We start from the raw sequence: 20,492 nt of genomic DNA on the forward strand, positions 1-20,492 counted from the left end.
ACTGAATAGAAAAATTCTTCATTGTTTGGGACAATCGCTCCTGAAGACAAAAACTCACTGTAACTTTCTGTTCCCCTCTACATGAAAATCCCAAGCACTGATTGGAATATAACAGGAATACTGTAGATAGTGCATGTTTAAAATAAGTATCAAAGCAGGGGGGGAATAAAAACACAACACGTTTAACTTTTCCTGGTTATAGAAGTTCTTCCTCTAAAGAGAACACCAACAGAAATAAAAAATAATCATATTATCAAGAGTTAAAGATTTGAAGAGTTAATATGTTGCAAGCAAAAAGGAAACTTCTAACAGTTTATATTTCACTACCTTCCCTCCCCCACTGTAACCCTGAAGGCTAAGATACAAACAACAAACTTTGTATTGAAAATAGTATATAATAAATCTTCGTCTTTCAGAGCACCCTGAAATCCCAAAAAAGAGAACAAAATACACAGAAGGCATTCAGAACCCTAAAGGAGGAGTGGCCTTGACAAAAAGCAAGAGAAGAGCAATTTCTAGAATGGAACCTCTACCTTCGTAGCACAGAATGCCGATATTGTTGTTCATCTTGTCCAAGTACTGGTAGTTCAACAGGTCCATCTTCATAAATAGCATTTATTGGGCTCGCACAGAAAACCAGCTCTTTGCTTTCGCCCCAAAAGAGTACGTTTCAAAAATCAATTATTACTGAGTAGCTCCTGGCTCGTCTCAAACTTCACAAAGACCGTGAGGCCCAGCCTCAGATGATCAAAACAAAGTATGTAAAAGTAAAAAAAAAAAAAAAAGAAAGAAAGAAAAGAAAGACAAAAAGAAAAGGAAAAAGAAAAAAAAACACGCACAAAAAATCAAACTCACACAAAAACCCTTCAAGGGTTTATCTGTAGACGGTATATGTTTTGTATCCTCAGTCGAGCACTTAAAAACCGTTTCAGAAGTCTTTACGAGTCTTTCTTCGAAATAAAGGAGTGAAAAAGCAAAACACGAAGCACGTTTCCTAGGACAAAGCCACGCTCGCTTTCCTCACAGCCCGCTGCAAGTTCACTGCGCTGACATGCTGGCTATGCTTGGTATGACTCGTATGTAAACGAGCTTCCTCTTCCCAGCGGGAGGGAGCGCGGAGCATGCTCACTGAATCCCTGGGGCTCTTCAAATGTCAGGGATATTTTCTGCACAAGATCAGTCTCTAAATGTATTAAGTGTTTGAAAGAAAGAGAAAGAGGAGGTGGAGAGTCTGTGCAGAGGGGCCGTGGCAGAGCTGCTCTGGACAAGAAACAGCCCTGCCACTGCAGAACCGTAGGAGGAGAAAGAAAACCCAGGAAGTTTCTTTTTCGGGAGCTGAGTAAAAAGTAAAAAAAAAAAAAAAAAAAAAATCCATCATGGAAGCAAACTTCCACAGAATTTAACTTTGATGTGTCCTTCACTGTCGGGGTTCAGGAACCCACACTGTTTTTTGCTGTGGTACCTATACCACACATCTATGTAAGGTTTCTTTTTACTTTCTTTTAAAAAATTGTTTTATAATGTCCATTTATACTTGAACCGTGTGTTTTTCAAATTTTGATGGTACTGTTACATATAACTTCTCTCATAATCCTCAGGACAAACTCACATTAACAGGGCAGAGATGGCATCATCTTTTTACAGTAGAGGAAACGGAGACTCAGAGGGATTAAATGACTGGCCCAGGACCCCAAAATAGTCGGTAAACTAGTTTTAGGGTATTTTTTTTCCCCTAACAACTTTCCAAAAAAAACAAGGAGGGAAAGAGAGAAAACAGAGAGAGAGGTTTAAGCAAGTAAGGCTGGTATATCCAAAACTAAATGCCTATTCGAAATGATGGGGTATGGGGGAGAATAAAATTATTTTCATTTTGGGGCGCCTGGGTGGCTCAGTTGTTAAGCATCTGCCTTCAGCTCAGGTCAGGATCCCAGGGTCCTGGGATTGAGCCCCGCATCGGGCTCCCTGCTCCGCGGGAAACCTGCTTCTCCCTCTCCCACTCCCCCTGCTTGTGTTCCCTCTCTCTCTGTGTCTCTCTGTCAAATAAATAAATAAAATCTTAAAAAAAAAAAGAAGATTCTCAGATGGAATCCTTTAAAAAAATTATTTTCATTTTGCACGTATGAAAGCTGTTCCATCTATGTATTAGTGGCTAGTAGTATGCTGTTACTCTATTCCCATCCTGTTCCTTTAAGAGCTTTAAACTTCGTATCTCCAGTATCTAGCACAAGTAGGCACCCAAAAGCTGTTTACTGAATGAGTAAATCACTGAATGTTCAGAGCGTTTACCACATGAAGAGCACACTAGCAAAGGGGGGGGCGGGGAATCTTTTATCTTTGCAGGCTGTAGCTAGCTTTCGGAACCATAAATAGACTAATAATAATTCACCACAGGAAGTGTTTCTATATTGATATTATTGTATGCTATTTGGAGATTTAGAAAGTATCAAGGAGTGTCATAGTGTAGACCAAGACCTGAAATTTTAATACTCTAAAGTAAGAGTTAAATAAATAATTTCAAGGGATTAGATTTTTAAAATCCAGCAACAACTGCACTTTGGATGTTAGATGTTCACGGCAAGTTGTTCTAATCAAATCTTATTAGGAGATTAATACAACACCTAATATTGCTGCCATCAATGGATAGCAGCAGGTGAAGCAGACAACAGAAAAATCAAGATTTCACAAGCTTTAATTTATAAGGGTATTTATTAACACTAGTTTACGTATTCTAGATACTGAATAAGCTATACTGAAAGATATATATACCATCAATTATAATTAAAATAATGGGATTTGGCAGGGAGGGTCAGAAGAAACTCTAATAGCATCTATGATACACTAGATTATTGCATTTCAAACCATCTTAATATCTTTAAGCACCACATTCAAATTCAAATGATAGTTTTAGAGTACAATTACTACGCTGTTCTTTGACATAAGGTCTCAATCAGAAAACATGATGAGTCATTAGCATGTCCGCTAGGAGAAAGTTGGCTGCACATTAGAATCAATGTGGACTTTTTAAAAAATCCTGACACTCACAAATCCGGACTTCAAGCTCTATTACAAAGCTGTAATCATCAAGACAGTATGGTACTGGCACAAAAACAGAGACATAGATCAATGGAACAGAATAGAGAGCCCAGAAATGGACCTTCAACTCTACGGTCAACTAGTCTTTGACAAAGCAGGAAAGAATGTCCAATGGCAGAAAGACAGTCTCTTCAACAAATGGTGTTGGGAAAATTGGACAGCCACACGCAGAAGAATGAAACTGGACCATTTCCTTACACCACACACAAAAATAGACTCCAAATGGTTGAAAGACCTAAACGTGAGACAGGAGTCCATCAAAATCCTAAAGGAGAACACCTCTTCGACCTCAGCCACAGCAACTTCCTAGAAACATCGCCAAAGGCGAGGGAAGCAAGGGCAAAAATGAACTATTGGGATTTCATCAAGATAAAAAGCTTTTGCAGAGCAAAAGAAACAGTCCACAAAACCAAAAGACAACCGACAGAATGGGAGAAGATATTTGCAAATGACATATCAGATAAAGGGCTAGTATCCAAAATCTATAAAGAACTTATCAAACTCAACACCCAAAGAACAAATGATCCAATCAAGAAATGGGCAGAAGACATGAATAGACATTTTTCCAAAGAAGACATCCAAATGACCAACAGACACATGAAAAAGTGCTCAACATCGCTCAGCATCAGGGAAATCCAAATCAAAACCTCAGTGAGATACCACCTCACACCAGTCAGAATGGCTAAAATTAAGTCAGGAAACGATAGATGTTGGCGGGGATGCGGAGAAAGGGGAACCCTCCTACATTGTTGGTGGGAATGCAAGCTGGTGCAGCTACTCTGGAAAACTGTACGGAGGTTCCTCAAAAAGTTGAAAATAGAGCTACCATATGACCCAGCAACTGCACTACTGGGTATTTACCCCAAAGATACAAATGTAGTGATCTGAAAGGGTACGTGCACCCCGATGTTTATAGCAGCAATGTCCACAACAGCCAAACTATGGAAAGAGACAAGATGTCCATCGACAGATGAATGGATAAAGAAGATGTGGTATATATACACAATGGAATATTATGCAGCCATCAAAAGGAATGAAATCTTGCCATTTGCAACAACGTGGATGGAACTGGAGGGTGTTATGCTGAGCGAAATAAGTCAATCAGAGAAAGACATGTATCATATGATCTCACTGATATGAGGAATTCTTAATCTCAGGAAACAAACTGAGGGTTGCTGGAGTGGTGGGGGGTGGGAGGGATGGGGTGGCTGTGTGATAGAATTGGGGAGAGCTCACTATGGTGAGCGCTGTGAATTGTTTAAGACTGTTGAATCACAGACCTGTACCTCTGAAACAAATAATACATTATATGTTAAAAAAAAGAAGAAGAAGAAGATAGTAGGAAGGGAAAAATGAAGGGGCGGAAATCGGAGGGGGAGATGAACCATGAGAGACTATGGACTCTGAGAAACAAACTGAGGGTTCTAGATGGGAGGGGGGTAGGGGGATGGGTTAGCCTGGTGATGGGTATTAAAGAGGGCACGTACTGAATGGAGCACTGGGTGTTATACGCAAACAATGAACCATGGAACACTACAACAAAAACTAATGATGTAATGTATGGTAATTAACATAATAAAAAGAAAAAGTCCTGATGCTGAGGTGGCATCAAACTAATCTGAGGAGGTGGGACCCAGGATCAGTATCATTTTTAAAGAGTCCAAGGTGATTCTAATACGCAGTTGAAGGTTGAAAAGCATTACTTTTATCAAAGAGGAAAAAAATTACCTCCCTTAAGATACTTCATTTTATACACTTATTTTGAGGAGGAGAGTTTTGTATTTTAAAATATAGTGATTTAGGGGCACCTGGGTGGCTCAGTCAGTTAAGCATCTGCCTTCCGCTCAGGTCATGATCTCAGGGTCCTGGGATCGAGTCCTGCATCGTGCTCCCTGCTCAGTGGGGAGTCTGCTTCTCCCTCTGTGCCTCCCCTTGCTCATGCTCTCTTTCTCTCTCCCAAGTAAATAAATAAAATCTTTAAAATTAATTAATTTAAAAAATATAGTGATTTAACCAGGTTCAAACAATACAGTTGCCAAGGTTATGAGTACTTAGTAACTTCCCCTAAACGATGCTGTGTCACTTACAATATGGTTCTCAGCCTCTGAGTGCCAATCATCTGTGTGGACAGTCCCAGAGGTATACTTAAGACTTGCATTTACAACCATCTATGGCAAAATTCCCGACACCCAGGCACATCTTTCCCACTCATCTGGGAAGCTAGTGTGGTGCTACTCATGAGTGATCCACGGAGGGATCTGGTTGCTACCATCCATAAGAGACAGATACAGAAATGGAGAGTGAACATTTCAAAATTTCATAGCAGTTTGACAGAGCAATTTGATGTCTCTTAATCTTAATTTTAAAAAATGAGCATTTTTTTTTCATATTTCTAGTTTGCATTTTACAAAGTATCAATCTACAACAAAAGCTGACAGAGAAAAAAACCAAAACACAAAAAACCTGGTTCCCCCGCCCTCCCCAGGCAGTCTGAGCAGCCTGGTGCTGGCGGCTGGCTGGTTACAAAGGCGGACTGCAGTGCGGTGAACTCCCTCTGCGCCGTCCATCCCAGCTCCTGGCATCTTTCACTTCATGCTTCAAGCACACTGAATCACACACTTTGACACCACATTATTTCACTCCTCAGTGCACATGTTCTCTCTTCATGCAAGACTTTTCAAGCCTGTCTACCCGGCAAACACCCATTCTTCCCTCAAGACTTGGTATACACCTCTTTTGTCCTGTGGGACCCCCGTCCCTCCACCCCCTTGTTCCCTGCCCTTCGCTATCATGTTTCCAGATACACACTTTGATCCTAACCGCGTCTAGACTTTAAGAGCAAGGACTATGGCTTCTTCAAGGTCAGTCTGCATAAGCCTGCCACATGGTAGGCCATCAGTGAATATTTGTTGGATAAAATCAGTAAGATTAAAACATCTCACAGGTAAGTTCTCTATCCAACCTCCTGCCCCAGCACACACACTGGATGATCTAGCGTTTCCCAAACTGGTTTCTGTCGACATCTGTTGGGAACCACAAGTCCTCACATTTGAGGAACATTCATCTAGATTCTGAACGCACTTCAGGTTACAATTGGTGCACTCATTTTACAAATCTGAATACTGGAAAATGTCAATGCTTCTCAAGTTCATTCACAAGCTAATAAGATATTCATAACTGAAGTACCAACAAAATTGTTTTTAAGGAAACTGGAAAGATAGTTCTAAATTGTATCCAAACAAAAAAATCAGGTCTACACTAGAAAGGTCTTTTTTTTTTTTAAACAGTGAAGAAATTTGAGCTATCAGATACTTAAAACATAAAGCAAAGAACATTTTGGGGGTGAAACTGCATACAGAGTAAGTAGCATGATACAGAGAATGCAATAAAGTTTTTACTGAAAAAACTTTAAAAACTGTAAGAATATGTTCAGACTACCTAATTTGGAACAGGGAAACATTTTCTAAGACTGAAAAAAAAAAGCCTTAAAGAAATTACAGAGGAAAATACTGAAGAATTTGACTGAATATACAAGTTTTAGGTTTTTATACATGTGAAAACCACAAGACCAAGTAAAACCACAAAACAGAAGAATATATTTGTAACATATAGTCCATGAAGGATAAATGTTTTTTATATATACAGAACATTTAAAAGTAGAAACAAAAGAATCTAAATATTTTTTAAATGAGCAAAGAATGGAAGAAATGAGTGGCCAATACATTTTTGAAAAACTATTCAACTTTATTAATAAAGAAATACAAAGTTGGGGGGCATCTGGGTGGCTCAGTCAGTTAAGCATCTGCCTTGCACTCAGGTCATGATCCAGGAGTCCTAGGATGGAACCCAGAATCTGGCTCCCTGCTCAGAGGGAGCCTGCTTCTCCTTCTGCCCCTCACCCTGCTGGCTTGTGCTCTCCCTCTCTCTCTCTCAAATAAATAAATAAAATCTTTAAAAAAGGAAAAAAAGAAATATAAATTTTTAAAAATTAAGTGATTTTGCATCTGTCAAATTAACAACAACAAAGACTTTTCAATCTTATGTAATGTGCTGGTGAGGTGAGATCCTAGTAGAACCTGTTCACTGCTAGTGAGGTGTAAACAGATAATGCCTTTCTACAAAGCAGTATTCATATCAAGCTTTTCACAGTGTTGAAGATGTTCATATTCCCTTCCTTGCACTAGACTCTACTTCTAGACCTCTGTCTTAAGGACATACCAGGATTTGATCAAAGAGTTACATAAAGATGCTTACCATCCTTTTATTTATAAAGCTGAAAACTTGAAAACCTAAAGAGACTGCATTAAAACTGCAGTATATTGGGGTGCCTGGGTGGCTCAGTCGGTTAAGCATCTGACTCTTGATTTCAGCTCAGGTCATGATGTCAGGGTCGTGAGATGGGAGTCCCACGTTGGGCTTCGTGCTGAGCGTGGAGCCTGTTTAAGATTCTCTCTCTCCCTCTCCCCCCACCCCCCACTCGGCTCTCCCTGTCGCTCTCTAAAAAACAGTAACAACAACAACAAAAACCTGCAGTATATTAATGACAGAATATTATGCATCCATTATAATTCCTTCAAAAATATGATGACATGAGTAAAGGCTATACTGTTATCTGTACAGTAACAGTACTACATATGTTAATTGAATACAATCAAAACAGGATGGAAAAGTAATCTGTACACAATATGCCAATTTTGCTTCTATACTGAGACATACACACATATATGAAAAAAGTATACACATGTATTAAAAAGACTGTAAAAAAATATCAAAATGACAATGCCTATCTGAGTGGTGGGCATTTTGACATTTTTCTGTATTTCTAATTAACCTATAAAGAGTATATTCCATATATAATCAAGGTGAAGGTGAAGGAGGTTCCCCACGTATTAAAAAGCAGGTGCATAATGAGAAAATATGCCCTGGTAAGGCATGAGCAGTGGATCATTTATGTATCTTATCTGTAAACACCACAATATATCCTTTTGATTTAGATTTAACAACTAAATATTCCAAACATTTATTTAGACCTTTGTAAGATTCAAAGATGTTTATGATATTTATTCAAACATGTCCTAAAAGGACAAAAGAGAAGCTCCCTGTACTTTAAACGTTCAGAGCAGGTAGACACGTATGAGTAATGCTTTCTGTCTTCTATTGTTTACTAATTACTTCATGTATTAGTATCAATTCCCCAAGACCTCTCTTTCTTCTGGAGAGCAAGAAAATGGAACTTCAGTTCTTGGCTCAAGCTCCCCACTGCCCATGATAAGCGCTCCATGCATGTTCACTATGGCTGCATCTCAGCATTTTTGTGGAATAACAATGACAGATTGGCTGATTACTAGGTTAAATTGTTCAATTTGCTAGAGTTGACTACCAGGTTAGAATAGAATCACCAAAATTGTGACCTGCTTAATAAAGCCAGAAGATCAAATTCACTCTCCAGACACTTTTTTAAAAAACAAAATGCTCTCATTAGAGCATGTGCAGGGAAGGGAAATTTTTTTTAATTTTTTTAAGTTAAAAACTTAAATGTCAGTTAGTTAACATACAGTGTAATATTAGCTTCAGGCGTACAATATAGTGATTCAGCACTTCCATACAACACCTGGTGGTGCTCATCACAAGTGTCCTCCTTACCCCTCTCACATATGTCACCCATCCCCCTACCCCCCACCCCTCGGCTAACTATCAGTGTGTGGGTAGTTGAGTTTGTTTCTTGGTTTGCTCCCTCTCTCTTTTCTCTCCCCTTTGCTCATTTGTTTTGTTTCTTAAATTCCACCTATGAGTGAAATCATATGGTATTTGTCTTTCTCTGACTGACTGATTTCACTTACCATAATACTCTCTAGCTCCATCCATATTGTTACAAATGGCAAGATTTCATTCTTTTTATCGCGGAATAATATTCCATTGTATATATATAAATACCACATCTTCTTTATCCATTTATCATTTGACGGACACTTGGGCTGCTTCCATAATTTGGCTATTATAGATAATGCTATAAATATTGGGGTGTATGTATGGAGAAGGGAATATTTTATTTTATTTATTAATTAAGAGAGGTGGGGGTGGGCAGAGGGAGAGGGAGAGGGAGAATCCCAAGCAGACTCCAACGCTGTTCTCGATCTCACAACCCTGAATCCTGGCTCGAGCTGAAATCAAGAGTTGGATGCTTAACTTACTGAGCCACCCAGGCACTCCAAGGGGCTATTTTAATGTTAAGTCTAACAATAATCTCTTCAAAGAGATTACAAATAACCCTACTGTGCTATTTGGTTCCTCTAGTGGATTCAGTTGCTCTCTTCTTCCCAGGATTCCAAGTAAGCTAGATACTTAGCTAATGCTTTTATTAAAGTTTTCTCTTTACCTCATATTTATTCTTTTTAAATCACTTTAACCTGATAGATGAATAATAATCAAAACAGACCTAACCAAAGGAAGAAAGTAAGTTTGACTATGCCTTGACCTAAAGTCTCAGTTGAACAAGAAGTAGGCTGTATAAAAATATTTAAGAGTATCTGTAGAATCCACTGCCATTTATGGGTACATTCCTCAGTATAATATGAACAGCAAGACTAACGGTGATGATGTTTGTACAACGTTTCCTTGGGTAAGGCTCTTTCCCTTTTTTCTCTAATTATACAAATTACTAAGACAAATGTTTAAGAAGGAAAGCACAAAAAGGATTAAATGAACACCTAGACTTGAGTGTCAAGAAAAAAGACTTAAGAAACCAAACGTTCTTTTCTGTTAAATATTGCTTAGAATGCAAAGTTTTGCGGGTCCTTAAAGGCCTAGCTAAAACCCCAACTTCTCCAAGAACCCCATTAGCTAGGATTAATCTGTATAATTCCATGTTTTAGATATACTGCACTTAATTCTAAAACAAGGGAGACTATGAGATAATTTGTATTACCTCTCCCCCACCAGTTTACAAAGACTGCTTTAGTAGGTCTTCGACAACATAGCTGTTGAACTAAGTAAGATACCAAAGCAATTTTCAAATGCCTCAAATATCAATGAGGTGAACCCACATATCAATCAGGTTTCCTATGTTAACTGCATTTTCTTTCAAGGAAAGAATTTCTAAATTATAATAAAATATTGCTTATTTCTCTAACTTGGAGTTGCTCACGGTGGAATGATGAAAAATATGCACTATTTTGTCAACTTTTTCACAAAAGCAAATACTTTTTTTTTTTACAAAATAGTCCCATTTCTAAGTTTAAATACTTAGAAATACTTTTTTTTTATGATTTTATTTTTAAGTAATCTCTACACCCAGCATGAGGTTTGAACCCACAGCCCTGGGATCAAGAGTCACACACTCTACGGACTTAGCCAGCCAGGCTCCCCAAAACACTCTCAACTTCTATTAAGTATTACTAGAGTATCTACTGTAATATAGTGGGATTTTAGCACAAATATATGTACTTAAAAAAAAAAACTTAAAATGGTTCTTCACATTTAAACTTTCAATACAACAGCACCCTCTAGGGGTGAATTTTAAAATGCAGCAACAATTTTGAGAATGCAAACTGCACAATCTGGGCCCTTTCACCTGATAGATCAATTTCAAACACAATGAGCCTCTTAATTTTATTTAATTTTAAAAGTCCCAGAAAATATCTTTTTTTTTAAGTAGGCTGCACGCCCAGCGTGGGGCCCCAAAGCAAGTATTTTTTAACAAACAGTTGAACTATCACTAAACTTTGCAAAAATTAAAATACTAACAAAACCAATTCAATTAATATCAAATAATTGAATAGGAAATCTTTAATTAACATGAATTTTAAATATAAATAGTATTTTAAAGTACTATTTTATATTTTATCTATATTTTGAAGCACAGTGGATATACAAATACTATATTGGTTTCAGGTGCACCACATAGTGACTCGACATTTATATACATTACCAAGTGATCACCATAATAAATTAGCTACCATCTTAGGACTAATGTCTTAAATTGGAATAAATCAGTACTGGTAGAAGGAACTGAATCAATTAGCATTCCCAAGGAAGGAGAAATCTCTTGCAAAACACCATACCTTATTAGTAAGTCTTACAACTAGTATCTTATATGTTTGACAACACAAATGTTTTGTTGCAAATGAAAACTTTTATTTTACAGGTTTTCATTATTAAAAACAACTATGTTCAGCAAATCCTATCCAAAGAACATTCACAAATAAAATATTATTCTGATATTCACATTCTCACAAATCATAATCATCCACAGATGTATTCCTTCAAGGCTGGCTACAACTGCCTTCAATGGTAAAAATCAGAGAAGAAATCCAATGGAGGAAAAGTCCCCAACATTTAACATTTGAAGGGCTACTATCACTGACAGTCCCAATGTCTGGCCCAATCTTCAAGTAACAGTTCAATCTGCCTTCACAGGACTTCAGTGTGCAGCATTCTTCTACCTTCAGAATCACTCATTCAACCAGTTAGGATCCCATGTAGGAAACAGACCCCACACCAGGTATTTTAAAAGAGGATGTTAATGTTTCCTCGCCTTGTGCCCCCTCCTAGGCACTTCCCCCATAAGGTAACTAATATCCTTTCACAGCATAAATTAGTTTGACCACTTCATATAAATAGAATAATACGTCATGTACTCTTCTGTGACTGGATTCTTCCACTCAACTTTATGTTGTTACCCTTATTTTTTTTTAAGATTTTATTTATTTGAGAGAGAGAAAGAGAGAGAGCCGCTTCTCAGCCTTTTTGCCTAAGATCAACTGTAGAGAGAGACAGAACACGCAAGCAGGGGGAGGGGCAGAGAGAGAGGGAAAGAGAGAATTTTTTTTATTTTATTTTATTATGTTATGTTAGTCACCATTCATCACAGCATTAGTTTTTGATGTACTGTTCTATGATTCATTGTTTGCGTATAACACCCAGTGCTCCATTCAATATGTGCCCTCAATACCCATCACTGGGCTAACCCATCCCCCCAACCCCCTCCCCTCTAAAACCCTCAGTTTGTTTCTCAGAGTCCATAGTCTGAAAGAGAGAATCTTAAGCAGACTCCAGGCTGAGCGTGGAGCCCATCATGGCACTTGATCTCATGATCCTGAGATCATGACCTGAGCCAAAATCAACAGTCAGATGCTCAACCAACTGAGCCACCCAGACACCCAGTATTTCCTTATTTTTATGTGTAGCTAAAAAATCATTCCTTTTCACGGCTGTATAGCATTTCATTGCCCTAAAAGATGACACTTCTTTCATTCTACTGTTGATGGGCATTTAGGCAGTTTTTATTTGGGGGCTATTATGTTTGCTACAAATCTTTTTTTTTTTTTTAAGATTTTATTTGAGAGAGAGAGAGCACGAGCAAGGGGAGGGGCAGAGGGAGAGGGAGAAGCAGACTCCCCGCTGAGCAGGGAGCCCGATGCCGGCTGATCCCAGGACCCTGGTATCATGACCTGAGCAGAAGGCAGATGTTTAATGACTGAGCCACCCAGGCACCCCCACCTTACATTTAAACAATGCTTTGTAATGTAATTTTCACACATGCCCCTCTCCTTCAGGTTCAGGAGCTCTGCCCTGGGGATGCTGAGTTGAATTTAGTAAAGCGCCTGCCTGTTTGAGGAAACTCCTTACCTTCCACACGCTGGAGTTCAAGGACATCCCAATGACTTACTCCTGGGCAGAACTAGGGGGCGACATGAGCCAACCTTAGACACAGTTCAGCATCTTTCCCACTGGGAAGCTGGACTGTGAACCCCATCTTTTGAATTTACACATTGTGTCTTGCTTGGAGACAAATGAATCCCCACATTCTCAGCCTGTCTTCTTCAACCACTGATGCTCAGTAGCCAGAATAAAACTAGAGATTTATAAACTGCCAATACCCAACTGTTTTAATACCAGAAATGTACAAACCAGGCTTTTCTGCTTCTCCCCACATGGGTAAGGGTGTGTCGTGTGTAAGGGGTCCTGGAAATGAGATAGGGCATTTACTGGAGGGGCAGAAAAGCATTTCCACAGTATGTGTGTCTAAGTCAAGGCTGGCGATGGTGAATTTGTAGTAACTCAGCACCATGAATCTTCCTGAGGAGGACTTAGCTGTAATGTCACATTTGTATGCTCCGCTGATTAATGTCCATCTCCCTCCCAGTCTTATCATTGTTTCCCCAGCACCTACACAATGCCAGGCACCTGGTAGCTGATCAATAAGGAACTAGGTTTCTAACCAGGCTTGGAAGGCTAGCAACATTCCAGCCTCCCAGAGAAGCACGGACTACTGTGGCCCCAAGAACAGTAAATCACAGCCCTGGGGAGGGATTGAGACCCTAGTGAAAGGGAGAAGAGGGCCTAAGAATTAAGGACTAAGCCAAGGAGGAAGGGCTGTAGGGAAACATGGCTATTCGCAGAGGAAGTCAGGAATGGGGAGGCGAAGGAGGAGAAACAAGGTACAACTGGAAACTGATAGCAATGACAAGCTTACCTTTTGCACTCTGCAATCTCAGACTGGCTTTCCAGGAATTAAAAAAAAAAAAAGGCACTAGACTCGGAGTCAGAAAAGTTAGGTTCCCAGTTCCTAGGGAATTCTCCCTCTCCCAGCCTTAATTTCCTTATCTAGAAAAGGAGTATGATAAACCTGCCCTTGCCCATAACATAGGGCTGTCAAAGACCCAGTGAACAACGACTAGTCCAGCGCTGCATAAACTACAAAGCACGACAAATGTAGGGAATTACTACTGCCATTCTTCCCACAGATGATGAGGCTTCTTGGTATCCCATGAGGAGAAGTGGAGCCTGTTCAGACAGCAAGACTGCCCTGCCCACTCCCCCACCCCCAAAGAACTTCAAACAGAAACATCTATAAAAACGCAGGAACAAAGGTCGTCTTTTTGCCAGTTAGCAGTTTCCTTATGCTTAATGAGACCTCTGTGGATTTCTGAAAGGAGAATCCAGGAATGCCCCTGCCACATACCTCCTCTGTGCATCCTGAGGAGGGAAAAGTAATTAAAGACGGCTGTGGATCTGTGAAGGAATCCACACACGTCTTTTTTTTTTTTAACTTGAAAAATATGATTGTGATGCATGCTCAGTTAAATTTAGTATCCTTACCCTAAAAGTTGTCAAATATTTAAAAATCACGTTGACTACCTATCCATTATTTAGATGAAACAAAAGCCTATCCTGTAGACTGCATTAAAAACAGGGGTCTAGGGGCGCCTGGGTGGCTCAGTCGTTGGGCGTCCGCCTTTGGCTCAGGTCATGATCCCAGGGTTCTGGTATCGAGCCCCGCGTCAGGCTCCCTGCTCGGTGGGAAGCCTGCTTCTCCCTCTCCCACTCCCCCTGCTTGTGTTCCCTCTCTTGCTGTGTCTCTCTGTCAAATAAATAAATAAAATCTTAAAACAAAAACAAAAACAAAAACAAAAACAGGGGTCTAGGGGCATCTGGGTGGCTCAGTGGGTTAAGCATCTGCCTTCAGCTCAGGTCATGATCCCGGGGTCCTGGGATGGAGCCCTGCATCTGGGCTGCCTGCTCAGCGGGGAGTCTGTTTCTCCCTCACTCTCTGTCCCTCCCCCACCCGTGCTCACTCTCTCTCTCACTCAAATAAATAAATACAATCTTTTAAAAAATAAGAAAATAAAAACAGGGTCTAATACTAGAGCAGATTTAGTCTCTTAACGTCATTCAAAATGTACATTTACTAATATATTTCCCCAAGCCTCATTTCTTCTTTCTAATGTACTATACATCCCACTTCAATAGACAACATCCTTTCTTCACCCTCTATAGTGTATGAATCAGCCTTAAAATTCTAGGGTTCCAGATAATTCCTCCCTTCCTTTTTACCACCTCATCCCTACCCAACCATAGGCTGCCACATTCATTTGCAATCTCAAGACAGAATTTCATGTTTATATAATAAACAGCAGTATTTACTATTTAGAGAGGGCTGTTTCTGCTGGGTTTATGGGGTCGTTTTTCTTCGGTTTTCCTGACTGAAGGCATGTGGAGAGAGAGCATACTGTACCTCCCAGGGCAAAAAAAAAGGGGGGGGAGAAAAACATACACACACACACACACATTTTTACCCTAACAATGGGCATGAAGAAATTGTTTAGCTCATTTTCCTGATGGCTTGAATTAACAATACCAACAATAACAGCAAGAGGTCTTAGAGTAATCAAAAGTTCTACATTTCTTGGGGAGAACATGAAGGCAACATGTCTGCTACCTAGAGAGGATCTGGCTTTTCAGCTCAATGAAAATGAGAAGATCTAACTTCCTGGTTGTCTTTAGTTCTGGGTTTAGTTTAGTTCTAGCTAGTTACTAGAGGGTTAAGGAGCCTAACCAGTTCACCCACAAAGGTTTCACGTATAATCCTATTACTTTTGAATGGCTATCCATGTTCTTTGAAATCCTACTTGTTGAAGGACTCCTGTTACAGGGTAATTGTGCTAACAGCCCTGTGGCACAGGTTGCCAAGAAGAAAATTATGACCCTTGTTGCAGTAATGCCAATTTACATGGCATCAAAATAAATGATTCTTCCTGCTCTCTCTTCTCCGTTTTCCCAGTAAAACAACTTTTAAAAAGACAGAGAGAAACATGAGAAAATACAGCTTTGCACCTGCACATTCAGGGCTGTCTACTTCCCGCACAAATAACCAAATGGCCATATTTTATTTACAGATGCTCTAAAAGTACAACTGCTTCCAAAGAGCAGGCTAAAACACTTCTAGTTTGGCCTGGAACCACCAAGGAAAGGTACACCAATACACACTTTCCTTTGGAAGGCTGACATGTAAAAGAGAAGCTTTCTTCCCCGTGGTTAAGAAACCTTCCAATCCTCTTCTGACAGAGCACTGCGGTGTGTTTGCTGCTTTAATATCATGACTAATTAAAGAACCGGCTGCCAATTTTAATAAACTGGGAAGGCCACAGTGAAGAGGAATACATGAACTCTTTCTAGACCTTTCTTTTTACTCACCTGGCATGTGGCCCACTAATCTTCATGAAAGAAAAAACAAGCCTTCAATTCTCATTCATAAATGCACATTTAGCTAACAAAGAACAAAAAGATAAGAGACTCTGAAAAACTTTCCTAATATGCAATTATAAAGTACTGGAATGCCTACTGCGTGCACTTAGTACATGAATGGGAAAATATTTTGAAGACCTGAAAAGTGCTATTTGGCTATTGATAGAAGACCCTACACAGAGACACCTAGAATTTTTGTTGCTGATAAAAGAGTGTTGCTGAGCCCCAGAAGCACAGACATCCAACAAGACTACCCATACACAGCTGAGCCCTACCCTCCAAGCCTCAGGTATAAATTTATCCCACCCAGGATCACAGAAGAGGTGAAAACCTACCCAGCACAGATACAATCTTCCTGCCTCCAAGTCCTGTTTACTAGTCTTTGGGACCTAGACGTACGACAAGCAAGACATCCATAAAAATACAGCCAGAGCATCACGTTAATGCAGGTACCACTTCACTGGCCTAGAAAAGATGGGGGCCCAAGGGTAAGACATGGTCCTTGTCCTGGAAGAGTTTATCCTGGAGGACAAACAACAAGAACTACAAACAAACAATAGGAAGCAAAGGAGGGAGAGATCCTATATTCTGAAGGGACTTGGGTGTGGCTTCATAAAGAAAATGGCATTTGTCTAGGCCCTCACAAGAACAAAATTTCAAAGCAGGGCTGAGGGTAAAGGCATTCCCAATGGTACTTTCTAAGACACAAAAAAAATAAAATATTTTATATAGCTCAGTGAGTTTTCCACAGACATATTAAGTGAACTTTAAAGGATTACTCATGGCAAAACTAACTTAAAATATTGAAATATTTAAAATGTGCAATCCTGGAGCCTGGGAGCTAGTCAGAAGCAGGTTCCGACCTTGGTTCTGTCATGGAGTAGCTATGTGAGCGCAGGTGTATTACGTAATGCCTCTGCTCGAGCTTCCCATCTTTGAAAAACGGGGATAATGCCAGCACCCCCAAAAGACTGATCACTCTTCTGGGATGCCACCCCTTCTATCATGGCATTTAATACAGTCTATTATAATTTCACACGGTATTAGTGTGAGATACTAGTACTACAAGTACTCCCTGAGAGCCAACCTCTTCGCTTATTTACTCTGAAACAGGCCGGTGCTCGTGCCAGCAGGGACCCAACAGATGCCAAATTCTCATCCCTTCTATTGAATTTCTATACACTATGAAAATTCTTTCCTTTGCACTATAAAGTATACTGTTCTTCAAATTCTGAAATACCCCTATTTCAAAAATTGAGTTTCACCTTGCACATTTCAGCATACCTCTATCCCAGTAGGATTTTTTTTTTTTGTATGAATGATGTTATAGGTTAAAAAATATATCTATCTCTTTGGGGACCTGGGTATATGAAATGCCAGTGAAAAATCATTTACATTTAGTTCTAAAAATTAAAAAACTTTGAGATCCTGACTCAAGCTTTATGTTAACTGAACTTTCATTTCAGCTTTGCTTCCATTTTAGATCAAGAACACAGAACACCAGGGCCTCCTGAATGGCACAGTCTGTTAGGCATCTGACTCTTGGTTTCTGCTCAGGTCGTGATCTCAGGGTCTTGAGATCCAGCCCCGTGTGAAGTCTGCTTAAGACTCTCTCTGACCCTCCCCCACCCCCGTGCTTGCAGGCGTGCACACGCGTTCTCTCTCTAAATAAATCTTGGGGAAAAAAAAGAAAGGATAAAAGAAAAGAACACAGGGGCGCCTGGGTGGCTCAGTCATTAAGCGTCTGCCTTCGGCTCAGGTCATGATCTCAGGGTCCTGGGATCGAGCCCCGCATCGGGCTCCCTGCTCGGCGGGGAAGCCTGCTTCTCCCTCTTCCACTCTCCCTGCTTGTGTTCCCTCTCTTGTGGTGTCTCTCTCTGTCAAATAAATAAATAAAATCTTTAAAAAAAAAAAAAAAAAAGGAAAGAACACAGAACACCAAACAAAAACAAGAAAGATTCATCGTACAGTTCAGTTTCATCAGGGCAGCTGTGGCACCAAACAGCAAAACTAACATACACGAATGTCCTCACAAAAATGAATACATATACCTGCTTGTTTATCTATTCAAACACTAAATAAGAAGGACCTGGGCTTAAGGGCTTCATGGGACAGCCCAAATTCCTGCTCTGCTGGAGAGAAGAAATACCGTGAGGATGGAGTGCCAGTAACCAAGTGCTGTGAGGCAACAGACTGAAAGTCAAGCTGCCTCCAGCACCAGCACTCTCCCCAAACACACCCCACTCACAACCGTTCAGCAAACTGCGACCCAGGAAAGAACAAGCCCCATTTAAAACTGAGCAGTAATGAGAAAGGAACCATCACTAAACGATGCAAGATAAAAGAAGCCGAGAAAGGGCACCTGGGTGGCTCACTTGGTTAAGAGTCTTGATCTCAGCTCAGGTCTGGATCTCAGGGTCATGAGTTCAAGCCCTGCAGTGCGCTCCATGCTGGGCTTGGAGCCTACTTAAAAAAAAAAAAAGCAAAGAAACATTACAAGTAACAAGGTGTTCGAGAAAACACACCACGGAAATTATGCTGCAAAGAATTTTGAAAGTTATAAACTAATATTTCTCTATGAGATTTACAAAAAGAAAAAAGAAAAAGAAGAAGAAAAGGCACAAACCCTCTGAAGTAAGAGCTCTATTTTTAAGAAACAGTATGACCGGGCGCCTGGGTGGCTCAGTTGGTTAAGCGACTGCCTTCAGCTCAGGTCATGATCCTGGAGTCCCTGGATCGGGTCCCGCATCGGGCTCCCTGCTGGGCGGGGAGTCTGCTTCTCCCTCTGACCCTCCCCCCATCTCATGTGCTTTCTCTCTCATTCTCTCTGTCTCTCAAATAAATAAATAAAATCTTTAAAAAAAAAAAAAAAAAGAAACAGTATGACCACACGAGGAGATGAAAAGAAGCTAGCAAAGTTCAGGAAAGGAACTGAAAAGAACACTTAGGCTATGACAGAAATGGATGCCACATTAAAAGCAATAAAAGAAACAGACATGGATGAACCCAATTAGGTGTATGATGGACAGTCTTCAGGAAATCACAGGAGCTGGTTCAAGGATGAGAATGCGCCTTGCACGTGTTTGCTGTAGGCTTTCTGGAAAGAGGCTAAGAGAGCTACTGTAAGAGACAGTCTTCTCTGGCTCACATGATGGAGCCATGCTGTGACTACAGAGGAGGCTGGCCCAAGGACAAAGCCACATACTCAAGAAAATCACAGGGAAATGAAGCCAGAACCTGATTACACCAGGAACCTTTGAATCTCACTGCCCCTAAAGCCCATCCTAACCTTCGGACTTTGAATTAGTAAGTTCCTTTTATTTTTAAAATCATTTTGATTCTTTCCATTACTTGGAACTGAAAGCTTCTTGATGAGATTAAAAAACAACTGAAATAGAAAAGGCAGAATTTTCGTAATTTTAAAATAACGCACTGGGAAGCCAAAAAAAAAAAAAAAAAGAAAGAAAGAAAGAAAGAAAAACCAACTGAAAAATTATTCAAAACAACAGACTATAGTAAAGTGGCTTGTTACAAAGTTAACAGTCATAAAAATCCAGTATGAAAATAATACTTTGTGTGCGACAGACACAATCTGATGGCTAACTCAAAACATACACCTAACTCCCTTCTCCCTATTACCTCCACTAGAGGGGCTAGGAAAACTAAATACTCTATTCCAGAGTTTCTTATGGCTAGGAGTAGCCAGAGAACACAGGCCTGGCCAATGAGACATAAACACAAGTCTACTTTGGGCTTCTAGGAAAGCTTTTGCTTTTCTTAATAAAAAGGTCAGTTTGGGCTCATGAGACCTTTTTTTCTCCCTTTCCTGACTTACTGTCTGGAATGCACATGTGATACCTAGAGACATGGCAGCCATTTTGTGAACACGATGTAAAAAGCCTGAGAAGGCTACAAAAGAAACTTACCAGTGGTTACCTGAGAAAAACCAGGAACTTAAGATGGGAGAGATTTTCTTCACTGACTGAATTTTTTTCTCTAAACATTTTATAATCAAACTGATAAAGAATTATTTTGTAACTACAGGAGAAGAGATTACTAAGAGTCATGTGGAGTAGTTAGGAGGTTTTAGACAAGGGACGAGTAAAAGCTGGAGAAGCAAAAAGCAGGGGGAAAAAAATGTTCAGGCTACCAAAATGGCATGTGCCATGAGTTTAGGGAAGGGTCAGTGGAAAATATACCTGAAAAGATAAAAGGGGCCGGAGGCTGAGGACCAGGACTAAATCAGACTTGACTCTGCACAGTAATATACAGTAGTGAAGAATCACCATTGGTTCCTTTTGGGGGAGTAATATAATAAAAACAATGGCTGAATCAGTCTAGGATACAGAAAAAGCCAGGAAAGAAGCCAAAGG

General features: G+C 40.0%; 1 protein-coding gene across 5 annotated transcripts in view; it reads right to left on the reverse strand.

The window, feature by feature from the left end:
• Positions 1–20,492, reverse strand: part of VGLL4 (vestigial like family member 4) — a 150,157-nt gene that overhangs the window by 79,346 nt on the left and 50,319 nt on the right. The window contains exon 1 of one of the 5 annotated variants that reach the window (XM_073901659.1): positions 856–1,087. The exons of 3 other annotated variants lie outside the window; for them this stretch is intronic. Coding sequence is in view for 1 of the 2 variants with exons in the window: in XM_025885360.2 (XP_025741145.1) it covers positions 534–615 (82 nt within the window). In the remaining variant the exon portion in view is untranslated. Of the gene's footprint in view, positions 1–533; positions 1,088–20,492 lie in introns of those variants that run through there. One more of the 5 variants, XM_025885360.2, reaches the window with a different exon arrangement.

Source organism: Callorhinus ursinus, unplaced genomic scaffold, assembly GCF_003265705.2.
Source record: "Callorhinus ursinus isolate GAN/ISIS: 27379988/994484 unplaced genomic scaffold, GSC_fseal_2.0 scaffold15, whole genome shotgun sequence".
NCBI lineage: Eukaryota > Metazoa > Chordata > Mammalia > Carnivora > Otariidae > Callorhinus > Callorhinus ursinus.